Source organism: Phallusia mammillata, chromosome 8 (assembly GCF_965637545.1).
Source record: "Phallusia mammillata chromosome 8, kaPhaMamm4.hap1.1, whole genome shotgun sequence".
In the NCBI taxonomy this organism is placed as follows: domain Eukaryota; kingdom Metazoa; phylum Chordata; class Ascidiacea; order Phlebobranchia; family Ascidiidae; genus Phallusia; species Phallusia mammillata.
Genome location: NC_137259.1, coordinates 15,081,317 through 15,102,047, shown reverse-complemented (window position 1 = coordinate 15,102,047; position 20,731 = coordinate 15,081,317). Strand labels below are relative to the sequence as shown.

Genomic DNA, 20,731 nt, shown 5'->3' with positions numbered 1-20,731 from the left:
ACTAGTTAAAGGCCTCATTGATAAGCTTTGACAAAATCCGATGAGCGAATGGTCTCCATATTATTTAAACTATCATCAAATAGATCCATTGTTCGTCCATAGAACGGAACGGAATTTAAATATCAATTCAATATTAGACCTAGAATAAAGCTACAAGCTCTGTTCGCAAAGATTTCGAGATACAACACTGGTATCATTTACACTGTAAAGTTCACACGTATTCAGGTGCATCGACCCTTAAATTTCAGGTGCAAGTTTTAATTGTTAGCTGGAAAACGCCGAGGTTAGGTTACCCTAAAAATTCGACTTCACAATTAATGGACAGGTGCTAGTTCGATGTGTGTACCAGTTTTAAGCACGAAAGCCGGGCTGTATGGAAGCGTAACGTGTGTGAATGTAAGCTAAATGCCGCTCTTTCGTTTTGACTGACATTTTAACGCCCTATTTAAGTCGCCTTCATCGGGGTAATAACATTTAAAAAGTAAAAACCGCAACGAATAAAACGAAAAAACGCAAACGGCGACACGATAAACGCAAAGATCAGAAATGCAAGGACTTCTAATTAAATGTCTTTAGGCAACTGCCTGTAGCAAGCAGAGAGCAACACGTCCGTTTTAATGTTCATGGTGTCGCACGATTTATGAATGTGCTATTACTCGAGAAACAATCTTTTTCCCACAGACCGATTTCCGATCACCAAAGTAACATTTATCTTATATTATATGCATATATTGTGGCAGCAACAGTTTATATATTTGTATGTGTTTTTAACGGCAAAGCAAAACTTCAATACCAAATAGTAAAAACTACAACTGCAGCTCATTGCTTATCAAACAATCAAACGTGTATTTTGTAAATGTATTTGTAGCAATATTGCATATCTTTAACAAATGACAACATCTATTTTTGTTCTGCAAATTTTCTTACAATTCGTCTCGTTCCCTTAAATGACGTAACCACATCCGTTCACTGGTCGGGTCATGACGTGGCGCTGACGTAAAATTCTGGACCGCTTTTTCAAGGTTGTTGCGTGCATCAGACTTTGACACTCGACCGGTTTGGTTGGGGTCCATCGCATCAAACAACTTAAAACAACAATGTGTTTTTATCGATAATGCTGTTTTGTGCATGTCCGAAAATAAGCAAAAACTGTGCGTTAGCGCATCTGTCGTTTGGATCAAATTTCTAAAAGTAATAAAAACCAGACTAATGGTGAATATAATGTTCTAAATAGACGTAGAAAGCGACATGCTTTATTTTTGAAACGTTTCAGCATATCACTGGTGATGCCCTGAGCATTTGCCGAAACGTTTGATTAATAAAGCATGCCGCTTTTTTCGTTTCTTTGGACCGCTATGTTTGTCGTTAGACTTAAGAACAGATCCGTATATAGTGTTCTGTGTTGTATCAAAAGAACTAATAACCTTTGGCAGGTAATAAAGAAGGCAAAATAGTAAGTATGTCTGTGTAAACTACCACATAAAACTATTTGCCAGTCTTGTTACACAGAGGACAAACCGTCAAATAAACATAATTCAAACTTCCTCAGTTTTACTCATAATTCCGAATAGAGTAGTCGCCACAGAGTTGTAAGTCGGGCCGGGTTCGAGTTTTTTTTTTGACACGCAGGCTTAGTTCGGGCCTGACTTTATACATTTTGCGTCCGTGATTAGCTAAAATATTTTCACCTAGCTAAGTAGCTAGTTGCTGGACTTGACCGAATGCCCAACAGCCCTAAAATGTCTTCTTGGGGCTATTATCTATATTATTGTCCATTGTGTATGTTTTTGTGGACTTCTCCACTGCCACCGTGGACAAAGACAATAGATTTTTGCACTTAAAGCCATGTGTTAGAGACTCGTGGCCCCCTTTAAGCAAATGTAAATGGCAAACTCGTGTTGGAATTCAGTATTAATTTCGGTTTTCCACAGGTCGAATAGAGTAAACAAGAATCCCTAATCGTGAAAAACCTCAACATAGACAAATAGCATGTGAAAAAGTCGATTAAATTAGGGAATAATGTTGTTTGAACACACACATTAAAGAGAACCATTGTGTTAGACTTACCCGTCCAGCAATTAGTTCGGACCCACCAAGTGTTGACATATATTCGCTCATAAACTCTTGCCGTGTAAACGATCCAACTGTTTGTAGCAATTTTGCAACGACGGCTCTAAAAGAAGATGATCATACTAGTTGGAGTTGTACATAATTTTTTATGTTTAAATCGTTACCGCGAAGGTATACAATCTTCAAATTGTCTTCTCGTAAAGTTTGAATTATAAAGTTTGATAAATCCTTGGTTTTAGACCACGGAGAACTGAGGCTAAAGGACAAAAGGTTCATAAATCTAAACAATCCCTTTGTTGAATTAAGGTTTTCCATTTTACCTGGGCTTTTAGATTTTGAAGGCAGCAGCCTATATATGTAGTGTTTATCATAGTACATTTGGCATCTCGATTTACAGTTGCAAGCGTCGTGTAATTTTGTTAGCAGACTGTTTCACTGAACCCGAAGAGTGACTCATATAATAACGCTATATCAGTTCACGAACACGAAAACCTTTGTAAATTGAGAATACATCCTGCTGTATTCTAAATAAAAATACAAGTCAGTCCTGGGTGCTGGCAGAAATATCCAAAATGGTTTACATAAGTTACGCAGGAGTTACTTAATACTCGACTTATAAAATCGTTGTCATTCTCAAAAAGTATTTTTAAGTTAGTTTCCTTACGCAATATCTACAGTATCTATGGAACTGTATTCAAAATCTTGAGTGTTGGATACATCGGTCGGGTCAACAATTTCCATCAAAGTTTTCAGTTGGTCAATGGAGAGGCTGCGCACGTGGTCAACTGTCACGTGATTGAAACCTTTGCCAAGTTCACGGACTAACTGAAGACAATAGAATCAAATCACTAAACAATAGCAACGAACAAGCGTAGTGGATGTAAACAAACTTTTTATTGTATAAAGGTTTTTGATTAAGCAACTATTTTAAACCGTTTATATCGTTGCACATGTAAAAAATTGACAACCCAAAAGCAGTAAACGGACTTCCAACCTAATGAATTTTACAAAAAACATGACAAACACAAACAACAAAGGCAATGCATTTTTTTGTTTTTATCCTAAACAATCAACTAACGTATATTCAATCTAAAAATCATAGTACAGAACTAAAAAAGTTGAATACGTTCGATTTTCTCCTACATACCGCTTCCCGCTTTTCAGCGACATCTTTTCTTCCACCAATAAAACGATTTCCAAAATCAGTTAAAGATATTTGGTGTTTGGAGTCAGCTTGGGATAACAAAAGTGCTCTGAAATAAACCAAACCAAAGACATAGTTTCGCATGAGCATTGAACTGTACTGAAACACGTGCGCCTAAACACACTAAATTACAAAGACGAAATCGCTGAAGACTTTTTGCAGCAAGCCTAAAGCGCTAGAATATCCGCAGTTAAATTTTAATAGTACCATAAAAAAGTCAAAACAGATACAATTTAGCTTATATTTTAATCATAAAACTGTTACGTTGCGAATAAGTTAAATAATAAAAATATTTTAATAAATATGTTAGTTTAGTGAGCAAAAGATTGTTAATTCAATGTACCTCACAATTAACAACACTCAACAGTATATTTTTACAAATTTGTCTCGCAACAGCCGTCAATCACACCTGAATAGATGAATATCCATATGACCCTGGCTTAGGGATCCATTTTCACCGGAAAATCTCCAAATAATATCCACCTCAGACATTGGCTTAAATGGGTAAATTTCTTCAACGCAGTTACTCCAGTCCTGTGGCACAACTTGGAAATCCCGACTGAACCATATAGAAACTGCTGTGTTGTATTCGCCATTTACTCGCACCTGATGCCAATAACCTGTAAAATCCAGATCCCATTTTGAAAAGGTATAAAACACAAAGTTATGCTAGATTTCACAAACTACCGTTTAATAACCAATACAAATGTAGTTTGGAACACTATATACGGATCTATTCCTAAGTTTAATGGTGAAAATAACAGCCCAACTAGACAAGGCGACATGCTTTATTTGTCAAAAGTTTTGAAATGCTCATGCCATCCTCAATGATGTCAAAAACTTATTTATATAGACACTAGACTTGCCGGGACTCGCGCTCCACCAACTGAGCTACACAAGCACATTTGCCTGCCTTGTATGCTACACAGCTTTGCAGTATGGGATCGCCAGTTCGACCATTATTCAGCGAAGATAAACAAATGGAGAGGGTAGATTGCACGAAGCTCATTTAGAAACCCGCTTGTTATACTTACTGGCAGGCATGTAAATGCAGTCTCCAGAGTTAAGAGTCACCAAAGAATGTTCAACGTCTTCAATAGTTGGAAACAAAGTTAAATCAACCGAGTCCACATTAATCTCAGAGAAACCACCAAATTCGTCTGTTGATTCGTCACTCTGGTATATCAGGTGCTCCTGCCAAAATAAGGACAAGAAAAATTAATTAATCAAATTAACACTTAGGCTATATCAAACCTATAATACATCGTAAAAGCATCAAGCCAATATATAATAAGCTGTTCGGCATGTAAGGTATCGTCAGTGCATTAGCCAATAGCAAATACTACTAGCCAATACGGCCTATTTCTCGTCACCAGTTGCACTGATGAGACCTAGGTCGAAACAGTGTGCAGTGTCCGCAGCCAATAATACAATAGAATGATAAAAGTTAGGGACGGTATTGAAAATATTTAACACAAAAATACCATAATTTGACCACATAATCACAATCAACCCACGTAATTTTTAACTTACATGTTTATTGTCTATTAAAATCCAATCCTTTGTTCCGTTAAACACGCAATGAATGTTACTAAACGGATCCCGATGAAGTGCTGTCTTTCCACCTCTGGCAGTAATAAACAGATGCACCTCCTGCAAAAAAGAATGTTTCCAAAAAAAATTAATAAAAAAAGTATGGGAGGATTATTAACATTTTGTACCGATAATTATTTTATATCCGTATTTCAGAATAAAAGCCTATAGTTTGCCTTTCACTACACAAAGTTAATGTGGGCTAAATATTAGACAAACAGTTGCGACAACGTCAAACTCAAGTTTATAGACGGCGTCCAAGATTAACCTAAGCAATGCAATTGCGCAGAAGATTTCGTTCCCAATATCTAGCAGTACAAGTGCTATTGATCTAAAATGGCCTTCACACAAATAAACAGTTAAGTTATACAAAGATGATTCGTTCGTACATTTTTTTTCGAAAACAAAAACCTTTTACGAGATGTAGGCTACCTGAATGCTTTTTGCAAAGTTACCGCATGCAAGACAAGGTGGTATTGAAATGTCTTTTTCCATTGGTGTGGGTACTTGCGATATAACGTAAGCATTCATTGACTTGAAATTGTTGGCAAAATGCCGGATTGTGTCTCGACCAAACCCAACATCAGTTACAGGCGAACTAGAGTCCTGCTCTGACCTGAAAAACAAAAAAGGGTTGATATGCCTTATCTATTTGCTTCAGTTCGGTCAAGTTCTTTTGTTATATTTTATCTTCGATGTACGGGCAACGCCAAAATGCTTTATGATGTTCGAGTAAGTTTTGCCTTGATTTTTAGTCTTTTAAAGAGGGCCATGACAAAAAATGGTAAATTTTCTAGTAAACATTTAAGCAAATACTACAAATTCTAAAACATATTAGTTTTTACTTCATTGTTCGTCCATTCAAAATGTAAAGTTTTGTTTAACAAATCACCAACCTTGCTTCGAGCCTTACGACTAGGTCACCATATTCTTCTGCCAAATATTCAGTTGTCCACAATTTGCTTGCGAGTGAGTGATTCGCAGCACCACGAAATATGACTGGCTGTCGAGGTTTCACAAATTGCTGGTAGAAATCTCTTGGCTGTGGCACTAAGGAGACAAGGAAGTAATTGACCGCAGCAACAGCAATCAAAACTTTATGCTGTGACTGGCCTTTAGTTAGGGTTGCCATTCGTCCGGATTTTCCCTGACATGTCAGGGAACTTAGTGTTTAAATCTGCGTCAGGGAGAAATGTTAAAATGTACCTAAAAGTCCGGAATTCAAGAAAAATTATTTGTATATATTATAAAAATTAATGTACCAACGGAGAAAGTTTCTAGTAGATAGCTACAACCGCGTCCATACCATGAAACGATAAGAGGTGAACTGGCGGCGCGCAGGTTAACGTACCTGTTACTGTTTGATGTGTGTGCGCACGTAACAATACCTGTTTGTTACTAGATGTTTAACAATATGCGTTAAATACACAAATAAAAATCCGCGTCTCAAGAAAACACAGCATTCGAAGCTACATGAGAACGTGGGAACTTTCATTTAACTGTGTACCTATTATGCAGGGAACTAACTCACAACTAAAAGTCGAATGCGTGAGACATCAGAACATTTTTACAGAGGCATTTTTCTTCAAATTTGAAAAGGTCCTTGTGACTCCCATCGTTTAATATTTTTGGTTTAAAAAAAACTTAACTAAACAGAAGCGTGCGCAGAAAGTTAATTGACAAGGATCAGAGTATCGTATGTAACGTTTTCTCGTGTCGCTGTCCGTGTGACTTCCCAATATTCTAATTTATTCCGGAATAGAAGTGTTTGGATCGCAAAAATGGTTAACGCAGCGGTTCTCAGACTGGGGTCCGCGGTCCTTTAGGGCATTTTGCGGGGACCTCGAAAAGGTGGAAGTAATTCTATATCCTTATTTTATCCAGTTTGTGCAACTGGATAAGTTGAAATCAAAGTTCAAGTGAGAATCGACCGTCTCCATTGTTAAACAATAGGCTTTATTGCATGACAACTAACAAAAATGCAATTGTTCGCGCACAATTGTAATGTTTTTGTCCTGTCTGTGATGTCAGATTTGGATCATTGTTATGCGCAATTTTGCATAACTAGCTAAAATCCTGCAATCAACTTTCGTTTTTCTGAAATACACACTCAGACTTACGTCAACACATTTAGACTTAAAGTTTGAGAAAAACTGGGTTCACGCAAAATTTTGTCAGGGATTGTGTTTCATAAAATATGGCAACCCTACCTTAAGTGGCAACTGTTTTCCAGTGTTGTTGTAGTAGGCTGTTAAGTAATATGTTGCTTGGTTTGGTAAACGCAGATCAGACAAACATTGCATAAAAATGATTTTACAGCAAACTTGTTCTGACTCCACCTTTTTTACAATGTGTAAAATTTTAAATGGTAAAGTAAACCTACTAATGTTATGAAAACTTAAGTTAGGCCTACCTGTAAATAGTTCTGGTGTTACAACCGTTGGGTCACCCCATTGCTTTCCAAGTTGCATTAAATGTCCCTTCAATTCAGCTTGGCACATGGAATAAAGCATTGACAAGAACAACGCAGTATACAATCGGTGCATTGTAACGCAACAAAAACTAATGCTTGATTGGGTGAATAGGTTCGAATACAGCAGACGACCGCCAAAACTAACTGACCAGCTGTTTAGCTTGAAATATAAGCTCACGACCTTTGGTTAAGACAATACCAGCCTAACTTCCTTCTAATGTTTCAATATCAGCCGATTCTAAACAATAACCTCGTGCAAAACTCAAACAGTATCACTGGCAGAACTTGTTTTCCATCTGTTCCAAGCCACAAGCTAGTATGCTGTTCCAAACCCAGGCCGGAAAAGGATAACATTTCCTTGCAATGCAGTTTTCTTTTCTTTATTTCCTGCTGCTAAAAACGACAAATCATATCCAATTGATGCATAAATGCTAGTCAATATCACAACAGCTGTTAAGACAATTTGGTTTGCTTCTTCTGGCAGGCTTTAAAACTGTTTTGTAGACTCACCTAATGCATTTCAACACAACATGGTTTACAATTCGTGCAGATATAAGTACAAACTTTGGTGACATCTCCAACTACTATACCGACAATCGATCGCCTATTCACCCACGTAAAATACAAAAGAAGAACCCTGCAAGAGGTTATAACAACAGCACCTTTCAAAAACATACTGGAACCTATTTGACTAGGCATTATATTTTAAAAGTACCAAACCAAATTGACAGATTGAATGAAATACGTTTGTGGAAACTTTCAATAATGTGTACTTGGTATCGATATAGTTTTGTTGACATCAACAGTAAAGTTAATTTGGTAAACTTAAATGAATCCAAAGACAATGCAACATAGAAATAAACCAAGCGGATAATGATGGTCTTGTGGCTCAAGCTGATTTGAACTGTCTCTTGACCGAACATGGTATTTTGTCAGTTTACCACATTTCATCACCAAAAATGGGTACGTATTCTTGACGAAAAAAGCAGCTACCTTTGCACCCAAAGAAATAAAAAGATCAATGTATTTGACGAATTCAATGCAGTCAATGAATATAGTCCTATTTGGATAAACTTTAACGTACTTATAAATTGTTAATTTCAATCAACAACCATAACTCACACTAATCATCAGTTGGCAGTGGTACCAAGGTAGCAAATATAGGCTACAAGCGTTTGTTTTGACGCCATTATTGACTTTCATCAACATCTGCAGTTTGCTGTGCTGCACAAACTTCGCTTATACCTTAGCATCGGCCAAGCACCGATCTTAATTGTATTTAGGAACACCAGAAATCGAACTTCAGCGAAAAAATCCATTTTCTAACGCTATTTGGCAACGGAACGTAACGTAACCTGCATGCAATGAACTGCAGCCATAAGAGTAAAATGCACGCACTTACCAATATACGGTTTGAACACGAATTTTTCCAAAATTCTGCTGGGATGTCAGCAGCATTAGGGCACAGAAAATTACGTTGGTTGAGCAAATGTATACGCTACATCAGTGGTTCTCAACTGGTGGTCCATGGACCACTAGTGGTCCATGATGCCTTTTTTTGGTGGTCCACAGGACGTCCACTAAATTTAGTAATAAACTAGAAATGATTACATATTACATTTTGAAATGTAAAAATGCTAGCTGTTAATAAATCAATCTCACTTCTTGAAAATCGGTTTAAAAAAAGTATGTTTCAAGCCCAAATGGTTGCTATGTATATGTACTTCAATCTTACTCAAAAACGAAATGGTCCATGATATTATTTTTACTGGGCCGGTGGTCCATGGCCCGAAACGAGTTGAGAACCACTGCGCTACATGCTGCTTTTGGTGTATAGTGGTAGAATTAAAAGTTATCAACTAATTAAATTTTGCCATTTTTGTCATAAGTACGCTGTACTTTGCAACTCCAGGGCCAATCGTTCAGTAGATTTGACCCTGAATGCCAAAGTAGGATAGTATTACTATTTTGGTACACAAGACACGGACTTGAATAATAGCTTTAATAAAAAGCAAATTGCCAGCGACGTAGAGTAAAACGTATTCATTTTCATTAAAACAGACGTTTCGACAAAACTATTGTCATCATCAGTGTAAACTGAACGTCTGTTTTGATAAAAATGAATACGTTTTACTCTACGTCGCTGGCAATTTGCTTTTTATTAAAATTACTATTTTGCATGAAATAACATCTTTCTTTGCATTTGGAAGCAGCGGTAATCAAATGAGAACAAAAAGCAGCCTTGACCAACTGTTTTTTTGGACCAGTGTGAAGCATAAAATATCTTTGTACGTGTTTTATAAATATGAAATACCAAATTATATTAATGAAAAACTAGTTGTTTCAATATGCGACTGTTAACCAGCATTTTTTTAACTACACCAAGGCTGCCCTGTATTATACGTCTAACTCCTCCAATTCAGCTTCTAAATCGTCTAAATCTTCGGTAAAAAGGTTTTCATCAACTGCAACATCTTCTTCCGGCGATGTCTGTCCGTTCTGATTAAGTCCAGATGTTGTTGGAGTTTGGGATGCATCTCCTCCAGCTTCGGAGGAAGATTGGGCGGTGTCGGTGGCTACATTTAAACACAACTGTTATGTTTTACACTGGTAGGTTAATTGGTACATACATTTGCATGTAGATCTTAATTTCTGATAATAAATAGGAAAAAATGGTTCGACAAAATCAAAGTTATACTTTTGATAACAATTGAGTAACATTTGTTATCAAAATGGTTTCGAAAAAGAATAACTTTACTTCATTTAAACAAATTAAAACTAGCACACTTCTCTACTAATACCTTACGTTTAAAATTGCTGAAATAACATCAGGGTATACATAAAAAGGCAAATGGTGTACTTTTGTCAGCTCAATTTAGTGACTTCCAACAAAATTATTCCCAAATCACTGATACCTAATTGTCTGATTTCAATGCTTGACAGAATGTTCAGTTCACTTGTTGTTAGGTAATGTTTTCAAAAAATGTAAAGAAATCATAACAAAAAGTGCACATCTACTTTTTAGAGCACTTCTGGCAATTGTATTTTTGTACCAAGGTTTTAGATAAAAGAAAAAAAAAGAATTAAACACAGGTACATCACAACGCATTGAAAACACTGTGTAATAACTGCTGATTGGGCCTCTAATCTTTGAGCAAAAAGTGCAAATGTCTCTGCTGACTATCAAAAAGCTAACATCCAAATACCAGTTCCTATTGTAGAGACCAACTAGCATGAAATCGTTTACTAGACGTTATAAGTTTTTACCTGTACTGGCAGGAGTATGGAGTCGATCACTGGTTGCTTGCGTGCCACTTGCGTCAACTTCTTCTGGGACAAACATCTCATCCGAGACACCTCGAACAGCAACACCATCATCTTCTTCTGCTTCTGCAACTTCTTTTCTGTACCTGAGTATATAAAATATGGTTAGTTGTTAATTAACAAAAAGGTCTAGAATCCATATTCTTATTGGTGAAGATTTTTCTGTGCCAAAGAATGTGTCAACTTAAATAAAAGGAAAAAAACACTGGAAAAGTTGCAATGTAGGAGGGAACAAACGAGTTTTTCCGTGATGCCAAATGACTGAACTTTCAAATCACTAATATTACTAGGTTAAACCATCACATGAATCGTTAAATTGAACTTACGTGACATCATCAGCATCTGCGTCATCTTCTCCGACCATTTCAGGTTGAAACTCGAAAACTTCACGCCCACTGACCTGTACAGAACATAATAGAAATGTGTAATTTTATTCTTACTGTACACAATACTGAATTGTAGAATCGCTTTTTGCACTTGCAATACACCTCAATTCCCTGGAAACTAGTTTAAGGGTGAGCGTATAATCGTTTTTGCTATAGTTATGGCAAAACAATACCACATGTATATACCTTCGATACCGAGTACCGAGTACGGTTACTGAGTACTCCTACTTAGTTGTATATCACTGGTTAGTTTATCTGCCATGGCCGGGGAACAGGCGCGCACACACACATGCCGAAAAATGTATTCTCCACGTGATAGCGAAAAAGATATACGTAAACTGACGGAACTTCAATTTTGTGCTGTCCGAAATAAATATTGGCATAAAGTTGCCCGTATTCGTATGGTGAAAATCCGCCGTCGTTACTCGCACGTTGGTATCGAAAACTGGGCCAAATATTTCGATACCGAGTACGAGTATCGATACCACTGAAATCGTTCGATACCATCGATACCGAGTACTCGTCCCATCACTACTAATTTGCATCAGGAGAGCAAGTGATACACAACCCGCTGTTTTAAGTAACAAACGTTTGTGTCAGAATAAGCGATTTGTGTGCAAAATTACGGAATAAAGAAAATACGAAAAGGTGTTCGCAGTCCACTGGTTTACATTAATGGCTATGCAATGAAACATATATACCAGTGATTGTGGCTTAAATGTATAAGAAGTGCTCAATAAGAAGGACATCAACGACTTATCCTTCTCATTCAGAAAAACACAAGAGTGTTTGAAACTAATGCAAAAGAACTTTATATTGCCCTTAGATATGACACTTTGCCATAAGTTCCATACTGTTCCTGTGTGCATTGTTGAGGGCCAATTAGGTTAATTCCACAAGTCTGGCATATCAATTAAACACAGCTATTAAACTGATACGCTTACCCCCAGCAGTTTGCCAGACTTGAAGTCTTTATGTCGCTTGTCCTTCTTTGCTTTCATTGCTTTGATTTTTTCAGCCTTCTTTCTCTTTTTCCAAGCCAGGAATGTTTCTAACGTCACCTGGATATAAAAATATTGAAGATTAAACAATAAAAGAGCTGGTACCTAGAAAAATTATTTTTATCATCACATGTAACCAACTACCAAACTAATGAAAAACACATTTCCTAAAATAGTATAGAAACTATCCATTTTTTGTGGTGTTTGTTCCAAAACTGTAAACATGCATAAAACTGCATGTAGTTTTCGTGGCAGTTGTCATAAAAAAAACACCAGAATTTATGCATCTGATTCCGTGGTTTGAATTGTTTTTTTTTAAACACAGTGATTTTAAAAGTAGCCACCAAAATGATCTCAAAAGGCAAATTTACCAAAGTGTCTGACCAACATAAGTGATTTGGTGCATAGTTTTTCCAACACTTGCAACCGAAAACAGATGCAGGCAAGCAGTGGTTTTAAACAAATTATTTTTGAGTTTTCTATTGGTAAGTGCATTTTTAAATCACCTAGCTGTACTCAGAAAACGTTAAAAACCCTTAACTAACCTAATGATACAAACAAACATGTCAAGAACTTCATAAATATAAGCACATAGGTTTGTGCAAATTACAAATTATTTATCTTACCCTAGTAACTTTGCTACCAAGGGCAGCACGCTCTTTCTCAATTAAATCTTCGATAGAAATCTTTTCTTTTTGCTCCTCCATTAACTTTTTATCACTCTTCAGTACAAATCCGGGCGGAAGTGCATGTCTTAAAATAAACTTGTTTAAGTCAGTTATCACAAACAGTATGTGAAGGATGTTTATAAGTCTGGATTTAGGTAATCTTGACCTTTACCTAATTCGTACAAAACTTGAGGTACAAATGATTGGTAATGTCACTAATGTGGTAAGGCTTTAACAAATTGATTTTGGTTAATCTGGATCTTCGACTAATCTGGAAAAATCCTTTGGTCCAAATGGGTACAGGTTAACCGGGGTTTCATGTATACACATTACACTTATATTGTAAGGCAAAATTAAATTCCACATGTTTTGTCCATAATGCATTTTTTGTTGACATGTGAAAATGGACTAAAATTCCGTCCAGTCACTAAATGGTTAACTTATCCATTCTATTTTAGCAAATGTTGTTGTTGTTGTTTTTACCACATAATTCTATTCACATTTACCTGTATATGCATGATGAGCCATTGGGACAACTCCAAAACCAACCATACTTCTTGTCTTCGATGGCTTGAACAAAATATTTACACACCTAAACAAAAAAATTGAGTTAAAAGATAGGTATGACAAGAAAAATATATATTTATTTTGAGTAGAAACTATACGTTCACCAAAAGTTAGTCAAAATACTAGGATAAAACATCAAATTAACTATCTGGCACTTAAGTTTATGAGACAGGTAGTTTTCTTTAAAATAGAAAGATTGTGACAATATAAGTTAACATCCAGCGAGTAGAACTAAAAAGTTTAAAGTTAAAACAGAAATTAAAGGTCAAAATACTTTATCATCAAATAACTTCTTTGATAGGGCTTTGGCTATGATGCACAAAAACAGTACATTAAGTTAGTTTTCGTAACTTACTATGTCTGTCTTCATCTTTTGCTTGTTACCCTCCCCATGCTTTTTTTCAACAACCTCCTTCAGTTTGTCCTCATCCCATTTATCCATAGTGTCTGAAAAATCCAAAAAAAATATGTGAAACCAGGCAAAAATAGATCGTTGAATAAAACTTTCAGTTTTTTTAATCATGCACATAAAAAGAGTGTTTGTTGGTTAGTTTGTCTTCAAATATATAAATGGATTTTAGAAAAACTGAATCTAAACATTTACCATTTTCTAAACCATCCTCTCTGCCATCAGCATATAAACTCCTCTTTTCACCCTTTCTTTCAACAGCAAGATCATGGGAAAATTTGCACTTATCTCCTTTGGTGCATTGGCCTTGTTTGAAGAATGCACAAAGCACAGATTTTGGGTCGGCACCTTCAAGAAAAGGGGTTAGAAATACAGTTTAGATTTTTAAAAACAAGTTCTGTCTTTTATTTTCATGTCTAATGCTGCCCACTTTCTTCCAGCCTACAAAATGTTTCATACTGGGTTTCGCTTACAGATTAAAGTCCACATCAGATGTTATCACCAGAAATTGGTTGTACACTTGGCCCGTTTTTGAGACAAAGTGGTGCAGGAACTGGTCCAACAATAAAGCATGAAGATAACACAAATATATATATGTATGGAATGGTTTATATGATGGGGGGATTGTTTGCTTAATTATTCTGCCATACTCAGTAAACCTAAAAATCTTTAAATGAGGCAACTATAAAACTCTATTCAATAACCAAATCTGCTAGCTAAAACAGTTCGGATTAAGCACAAAAATTGAAGCTCAACACAATATGGCAATATATTACCTTTGCCAACTTTTGTTTGGGCAATTGCTGGTCGAAACAAACTGTCCATTTCAGCTTGTTTCTTTTTTTCCAACTCCCGCTTTTTCTTTTCATCAGCCTTTTGCTGCTCCAACTGAATTAAGAAAATGATTTATTAGATGATAAAGTGAACAGAAAAAATGTTTACACCACATTTTACTCACTTTTCTTGCAGACGGATCTCCACCAAATTTGACTTGTTGGTTCACATGCTTTACAAATTTCTGTTGCTTGTTTCCCTTTTTGTTTTTCAGCCCAAATGTTTTATCCTGAAAGAAAATAGATTTTGTGACAATTACTTCAAACAATTTATGTGATTTTCCTAAAATTAAGATACATAAACTAGATAAACAAAAAGATGCATAAATGTTTGTTGGTGTTGTTGTTTTTTCAGTAAGAAACTCAAAATTTATAAAAATAATGTAATTGTATCTTTCTCCTACCTCAATTATTTTATCCTTCTTCTTTTGTTCAGTTTTCGAGCTAGCCTTTTGTTGTTTTTTAGGAGGCATGTTGAGACGTTTCTAAATAACGTTAATGAATCGAACTTCCTACAGTACACGCTGAGCGCACGTTACAAGGGATAAAAGTAACCACATGAGACCTTTGCTAGCGAAGTCAAAGTACCGCATACCACAAAGCTTTAGGTAAACTATACACTTGTTCAATTTTTTCAATACACTTTAGTATAATTTTAAGTTAAAACAAGTCAGTGATTAAAATTTCAACACTAAATTCAAAAAATGTAAAAGAAATTATTGGTAAAATTTGTTTGCGTTTGATTTTGTGCGAGGCGTACGCAGTCAATTTAATATTTGTTTGGAATGTTACCTTTGATAAATATTGTTTTTTTCTTCGTTTTTACGAAATGTCGCATGTCGTTTATCGTGTATCGCTTTACGTTTTAAAGCCAATCATATGTGAAGTTTGTCGAAAAAAAAAATGTTTGATTTGGCTTTTTTAGTAAATGTGTATTTAGTACATGTTTTCTGCCTTCTATATAATATTTAATGATATAAGAAATGTAATGCATTAGTCGGGAGCAAAATTGTACAAACTGAATTCGCAGAATAATCCAAAATCAACGCGACGAACGACGAGTCGACGACGATACTCTGTTTTCCGCATTGTCGATTATTTGTAGTTTTGTTATTTGTTTTGCTTATAACTGGCCTCTTGTAACTAATGAATTACCTAAATAAGACTTGCGCTTGTTGCTGTTTTTCACTTTTTGTTAACTTGTCATACTCTTGCACTTACTTGACAACGTAGAGTGCAATGGACGGGGGCGAATTTAAGCGAAATCGGCATGCTCGGATTAAAGTGGATGGCGACGTTCTAAGGTATTTGCTTTATATTAAAAACCCAACGATTACCCAAACCTAAAAATAGCCGGACTTTTGCAATACATCTGTGTAGCTTGCCTCAGGTTGTGTAGCTTGCCTGCATTGTGCTTACTGCTTAACACAGTGGTTCTTAACCATTGTTTTTGGTGTGGTTTCCCACTAAAGTAAATCACCAAGTTCGAATTTCCCCCTCTGTTATTTTATAATGATGTTTTGTGCCCAACATTAACAAAAAATGATTCTTTAATCAAAATAATTATGTGAAGCGATTTGGTCGGGACCTTAAAGGTATACTGCAATCTTATTTAGTGATTTCGTGGGTAAGTAAATTGTGTGGGATTTTGAAAAATCTCATGTGCTTGCAATAGTCATTTATCACATCACAATCAACAGACCAAATGCATTTATTCGCGAACAATAACAAAGTCATTGATACTTTTAGTAATTTCTGTGACGTAACAAACGATTTTTAGATTTTTATGTGCCTTGTAAAACTAGGTAAAGTTAATCTTACATGTTGTTGTGGAAAATATTGTATTAAATTAACTTTCAATGGTTGATTTCAACCCAGGGGCCCGAGTTTGGTGACTTCTGACTCACATAATTTCCCTCTAAAAACATTAAATTTCCCACTAGTTGGAAATTTCTCACCGGTTAAGAACCACTGGCTTAACACATATATATCATTTGCAAAATAATTTAGTGGTGCAATTCTAATTGCATGTTATATTATATTGATAAAGGTACAACCCCGAACCAAATGATAGCAGTGTGGGATGCTTTATCATAGGAAATCCCCTAACGGAGGAAATGAGCTACTTTGAAATTAAAATTCAGGATTGTGGTGAAAATGGTATGTGAATGTAACTTTCCCTTTTTCCCAATCATAACAAAATTTGGATTTTCTAATGTCAAAAAAATGCTGAACTTTAACTAAATTGATTTTAGGTTGCATATCTGTGGGCCTGGTTCCATTCAACTATGATTTAAGCAGACAACCTGGTTGGGAACAGTGGTCCGTTGGTTACCATGCAGATGATGGCATGTATGTTTTATTTTTGTATTAATCTGCAACATTTGGCGGTTCCATGCATAAATTTCCAACTTTAGGTTCAAGCAAGAACTATTATGCAAAGCTTATAATTTGAGTTGTTGCACAAAACATAAATTTTAAATTCTTAACCTTAAAAAATGTCATCAGGTTGTTTTCAAGCTCTGGCAGTGGAACAGCATTTGGTCCGAAATGTAAAGTTGGAGATAGAATGGGATGTGGAATACGCAAAACAGATGAAGAAGCAGAATCTCAACTTCAGGGAATGATGATGCCATCTCCATTTAAAGTGGTGCAAGTCTACTTTACCAGGAATGGAGAAGAGGTAAACAACATAAATCCTATTCTTATAATCTAAACCAGTTTTAGTAATAGATTAAAACCACCAACAGCATGGCTTCAATTGACGACCACTGTTTACCTTTATTCAACTATAAAACAGTAAAAAACAATGGACAATGAAATCCTTTGTTAAAACAGAATTGGTTAATTTCTATTGAATCTACTTATATAAGGAATTGATGATGCCATTTAGGTAAAATATATTTCTGAAAGTGACTGATTCTGTTTTGAACCAAGGATTTTATCATTATTGGTTTCACTGTCCTATTCTAAGACTGTGTAGAATGATTATTTTTTGTTAGAAATTTTAAGTAGACTTAATTGTATTTTCAAGCAACTGTTTACATAACAAAGCAGCAAGTTATTTTACATTCCCAACATATTAGTTGCTTGGCAAAACGTTTGCCCTTAGTGACTTAAATTAGCACCAGACGTCAAATTATAGACCTTCTTTATTTGTGGCACTTTAGGTGGGTCAAGTTCCTATCATATTTCCCATACACACTGAGCACCTACATCCAGCCATTGGAATGCATTCTCCCGGAGAAGCTGTACAGATATTGGTCCGACCACAGAAACTAAGCTCCTCACAGTTCCCTCAATCAGTTGATGATTTTATGGTGGTTGATGGGGCTGATGATGATTGGATAAAAACACATGATGTTCGAATTAATGGACAGGTATTACTCAACAATAAAACCTAGTTTACCAATTTTAAGCCTGTTGAACAGATAAAAAAAATTTGATGTGCCCAAAAAAAATTTTTTTTATGTTTTGATGCACTCAGAGTATTATATACTTGTGTTAAGTGAGCATTAACTATTTGATAAAGCCTGTCAGTAGTTACTTGTGAAATATTATTAAATCCTGTCGGTAGATTCATGAAATACATGAAATATTACATATATCAATCAATTTTCAGGTGATAGAGTATATTGGCAATGGATTCCATATACATGACGTAGGACTTGCTCAGGCTAAATCCCCTCTCACCACCACAACACATTACTTTGAAATTGAAATATTGGAACCAGGACAAAGTTGTTACATTGCAATAGGCCTGGTTCACAAGGTGATTTAAATGTAGTGAAACTGCCTGTAGTGAAAACTGCCCTAAGATAGTAAATATTTTTTGTGGACATTTGTGTCAACAACGATCAAATTATCTGTTGGTTGAAACTAACTTTGGTCTAATTTTGATTGAAAACTGTTGCTTGTTACAGTTACAGACTAATCTGTTTAATTGCATAACTAATTTGCCAGATTTTTTATGCAAATACCTAGATTAATTGAATACCATGGCTGCAGTTAAAATTTCATCACTGTGCAATTAACCAATTTTTTCTTCACTGATTTTTTTGAGATTGAATCCAATCTAAATAACCTTTATGTCAAAACAAGTGTTACAAGAAATCTTATTTACAGGACTATCCTTTACGGCGCCACCCAGGCTGGAATATTGGCTCTATTGCCTATCATGCAGATGATGGGAAGATATTTTTGGGCAGAGGTCAGGGTACACCCTTCGGTCCAAGGTAAATTAAATTGTATGGCATTTATTTAACTTTTTTGTAATCTAGTTTAAACTGAACCATGGACAATGCACCACCAATTTTACACCAATAATTTTACATTGGTTAATAAAAACCATATTTTTGTGATGTAAATTAGGGTCATTTGTTTTTTACATCTTGTCACTCAAATAATGTATTTTTAACTTGCAGGTGTTACCGTGGTGATATAATGGGTTGTGGAATCCACTTCCCATGTGATTATGTTACTCCGAGTGATGGTGAAGATGATGATAATGATGAAGAGCTTGAAGAAGAAGATGACGCAAAACCTCTTCCTATTCCAGGTATAAAAATCATAAAAAAGTGTTTTCATCAAAAGAAGTAGCTCAAAAATAAATAAAAAACTCAAAGATTTGTGCTAAATTGAAGCACCATCAAATGATCTTTTTGACTTTTCAAATATTTTTCCAGAACCCAGAGCTGCGATGCAAGATGCTAATGACCTTGTTATCGACCTTCTGGATGACCTTGAAGACTTTGGATCTGATGATGATGACGGTGTTGAATGGCACATGGGAAAGATGGGCCTTCCACATTTCAGGGGAAGAGGGGGAATTGATGGAGACCCCCTTGATTTGCCAGTGCGTGCTTTCAGAAGGAACAATGTTGAGGTTTTTTGCATAAGTGCATGGTGCAGGATGCTTTATTGTAAACATTTCTGTATTAGTTCACATCCAAACAGGTGTTTCCGCACTTGTGTGAACAGTTTGTTTGTTGGAGTTGTGCACAACATAATGACAACAATTATTGTGCAGAGATGGTTTAATGATCGGAAGATATGTGGAATGATGCCCCGTCAATCTGCTGATATTTATGGGAGAAAAGGCAAAGGTTTAATGGTTAAGGTAAATGTGTTTTCCTTGTGAGAAATCTTGTGAAGTTGGTTGAAACCAGTGGTGGGATTCAGTCGGTTCGCACTGGTTCTATAGAACCGTCTCACGAAATGTTATGAGATCAGCGAACTGGTTAGCATTGCCGGTTACTGTCAATGGACTTTTTGTAACAGAATCAGCTGAAAAATATGACTTTTGTAATAGAACCGGCTGACAAAAAATTTGAATCCCACCACTGGTTGAAACCATTTTACGTCAGTAAGCCTTTGACACGGCAAGCTTTTTGGAATGTCACATGCCAATTCACTTGTCAAAATAATTACTGCCCTTCAATTTGACCGTATGTAAAATTTGTATTATAAGTCATAGTTATAATTTATAACTATGCCTGCTTGCAATCTTCAACAAGTGATATAATAAATTTGCAGGTTTTCTTCACTCGCAATGGCCGCCGAGTTGGCCAAAAGGAGGTTATGATGCCAAAGGGGGGATTTTATCCTGCTGTGGGCATGTTAAGTCTCAACGAAAAGGTAAAAGTTGACCTCCACCCTCTTACTGGTTGAACCAGCCCTTGCTATCTAATCTCAAAGGATGTCTAAACTACTCCCGGTGCTTGGATTGACAAATGTGCTTTGTCATGTTGTAAAAGGGCGTTAAGGGACAAATGTTCCACTTGAGGCCATGCAATTACATCAAAGTGAAAAAGATTTTTCAATATCGTTTTGAAAACAACTATTCATTGGGTTTCGTTTAACACACACAAGTCACGATTTTTGTGTTATCTTTCGTAGCTCCAGTGGTAATAGATTAATTCCTGACTTGGTGTACAGGGTAATATATCCCCTTAAAAGGTTGCTTCATTGGCGTTAAGGGTAAAACCTTCCATAGGCCTTTGGTATAACTCCCTTTAGTTAAATACTGTACGGGATATTCCAACGTGAACTTTTTGAGATAAATACCCCACAAAAGGTAAATTGTACAAGTTTCAACTTTGGTTGATGTATTTGTTTGCAGTACATGTTTATGTGATAGTAACCGCACTGCCCTGCATCGCAAACTTTCTTACTGTGATGTTTTTTTTTCCATAAGTTCCATT

The 20,731-nt window shown here is 35.9% G+C and overlaps 3 protein-coding genes across 4 annotated transcripts; 1 reads left to right on the top strand and 2 right to left on the bottom strand.

Moving 5' to 3' along the window:
• Positions 1–844: 844 nt before the first annotated feature.
• On the bottom strand, positions 845–8,278 carry LOC145205024 (uncharacterized). The gene is made up of 10 exons (XM_080077659.1): positions 7,281–8,278; positions 5,764–5,917; positions 5,300–5,483; positions 4,808–4,927; positions 4,309–4,468; positions 3,684–3,894; positions 3,218–3,323; positions 2,735–2,895; positions 2,068–2,173; positions 845–1,085 (listed from the first exon to the last, which is right to left on the bottom strand). The coding sequence occupies exons 1-10, from the start codon at positions 7,411–7,413 to the stop codon at positions 924–926; spliced, it is 1,497 nt and encodes a 498-aa protein (XP_079933785.1). The 5' UTR covers positions 7,414–8,278; the 3' UTR covers positions 845–923.
• A 72-nt stretch (positions 8,279–8,350) lies between these two features.
• On the bottom strand, positions 8,351–15,095 carry LOC145205028 (zinc finger CCCH domain-containing protein 15-like). Its single transcript, XM_080077663.1, has 11 exons — positions 14,933–15,095; positions 14,654–14,758; positions 14,472–14,583; positions 13,891–14,043; positions 13,642–13,733; positions 13,226–13,311; positions 12,678–12,804; positions 11,995–12,111; positions 10,991–11,064; positions 10,608–10,750; positions 8,351–9,916 (listed from the first exon to the last, which is right to left on the bottom strand). Exons 1-11 carry the CDS (start codon positions 14,999–15,001, stop codon positions 9,738–9,740), a joined length of 1,257 nt encoding a protein of 418 aa, XP_079933789.1. The 5' UTR covers positions 15,002–15,095; the 3' UTR covers positions 8,351–9,737.
• A 409-nt stretch (positions 15,096–15,504) lies between these two features.
• On the top strand, positions 15,505–20,724 carry LOC145205027 (SPRY domain-containing protein 3-like). Of its 2 annotated transcripts, none has more exons than XM_080077662.1 (11): positions 15,505–15,832; positions 16,579–16,688; positions 16,784–16,880; positions 17,037–17,211; positions 17,699–17,908; positions 18,151–18,300; positions 18,654–18,763; positions 18,953–19,086; positions 19,214–19,383; positions 19,558–19,647; positions 20,064–20,724. In XM_080077662.1, the coding sequence occupies exons 1-11, from the start codon at positions 15,768–15,770 to the stop codon at positions 20,196–20,198; spliced, it is 1,446 nt and encodes a 481-aa protein (XP_079933788.1). In that variant the 5' UTR covers positions 15,505–15,767; the 3' UTR covers positions 20,199–20,724. The 2 variants fall into 2 exon arrangements, with proteins under 2 accessions (XP_079933788.1, XP_079933787.1); XM_080077661.1 differs by having other exon boundaries at positions 19,214–19,413.
• Positions 20,725–20,731: the final 7 nt, after the last annotated feature.

Excerpts from the sequence above, each read along its gene's own strand:
- LOC145205027 (XM_080077661.1), top strand. The coding sequence starts at position 15,768 with ATGGACGGGGGCGAATTTAAGCGAAATCGGCATGCTCGGATTAAAGTG. Across the intron at positions 15,833-16,578 it reads GTGGATGGCGACGTTCTAAG|GTACAACCCCGAACCAAATG; the intron begins GTATTTGCTTTA and ends ATATTGATAAAG. Across the intron at positions 19,648-20,063 it reads GCAAAGGTTTAATGGTTAAG|GTTTTCTTCACTCGCAATGG; the intron begins GTAAATGTGTTT and ends ATAAATTTGCAG.
- LOC145205028 (XM_080077663.1), bottom strand. The coding sequence starts at position 15,001 with ATGCCTCCTAAAAAACAACAAAAGGCTAGCTCGAAAACTGAACAAAAG. Across the intron at positions 13,312-13,641 it reads AAAAGATGAAGACAGACATA|GTGTGTAAATATTTTGTTCA; the intron begins GTAAGTTACGAA and ends TTTTTTGTTTAG. Across the intron at positions 12,805-13,225 it reads GGCTCATCATGCATATACAG|ACATGCACTTCCGCCCGGAT; the intron begins GTAAATGTGAAT and ends GTTTATTTTAAG.
- LOC145205024 (XM_080077659.1), bottom strand. The coding sequence starts at position 7,413 with ATGCACCGATTGTATACTGCGTTGTTCTTGTCAATGCTTTATTCCATG. Across the intron at positions 4,928-5,299 it reads ACTTTGCAAAAAGCATTCAG|GAGGTGCATCTGTTTATTAC; the intron begins GTAGCCTACATC and ends TCTTTTTTGCAG. Across the intron at positions 2,896-3,217 it reads TCGCTGAAAAGCGGGAAGCG|TTAGTCCGTGAACTTGGCAA; the intron begins GTATGTAGGAGA and ends TATTGTCTTCAG.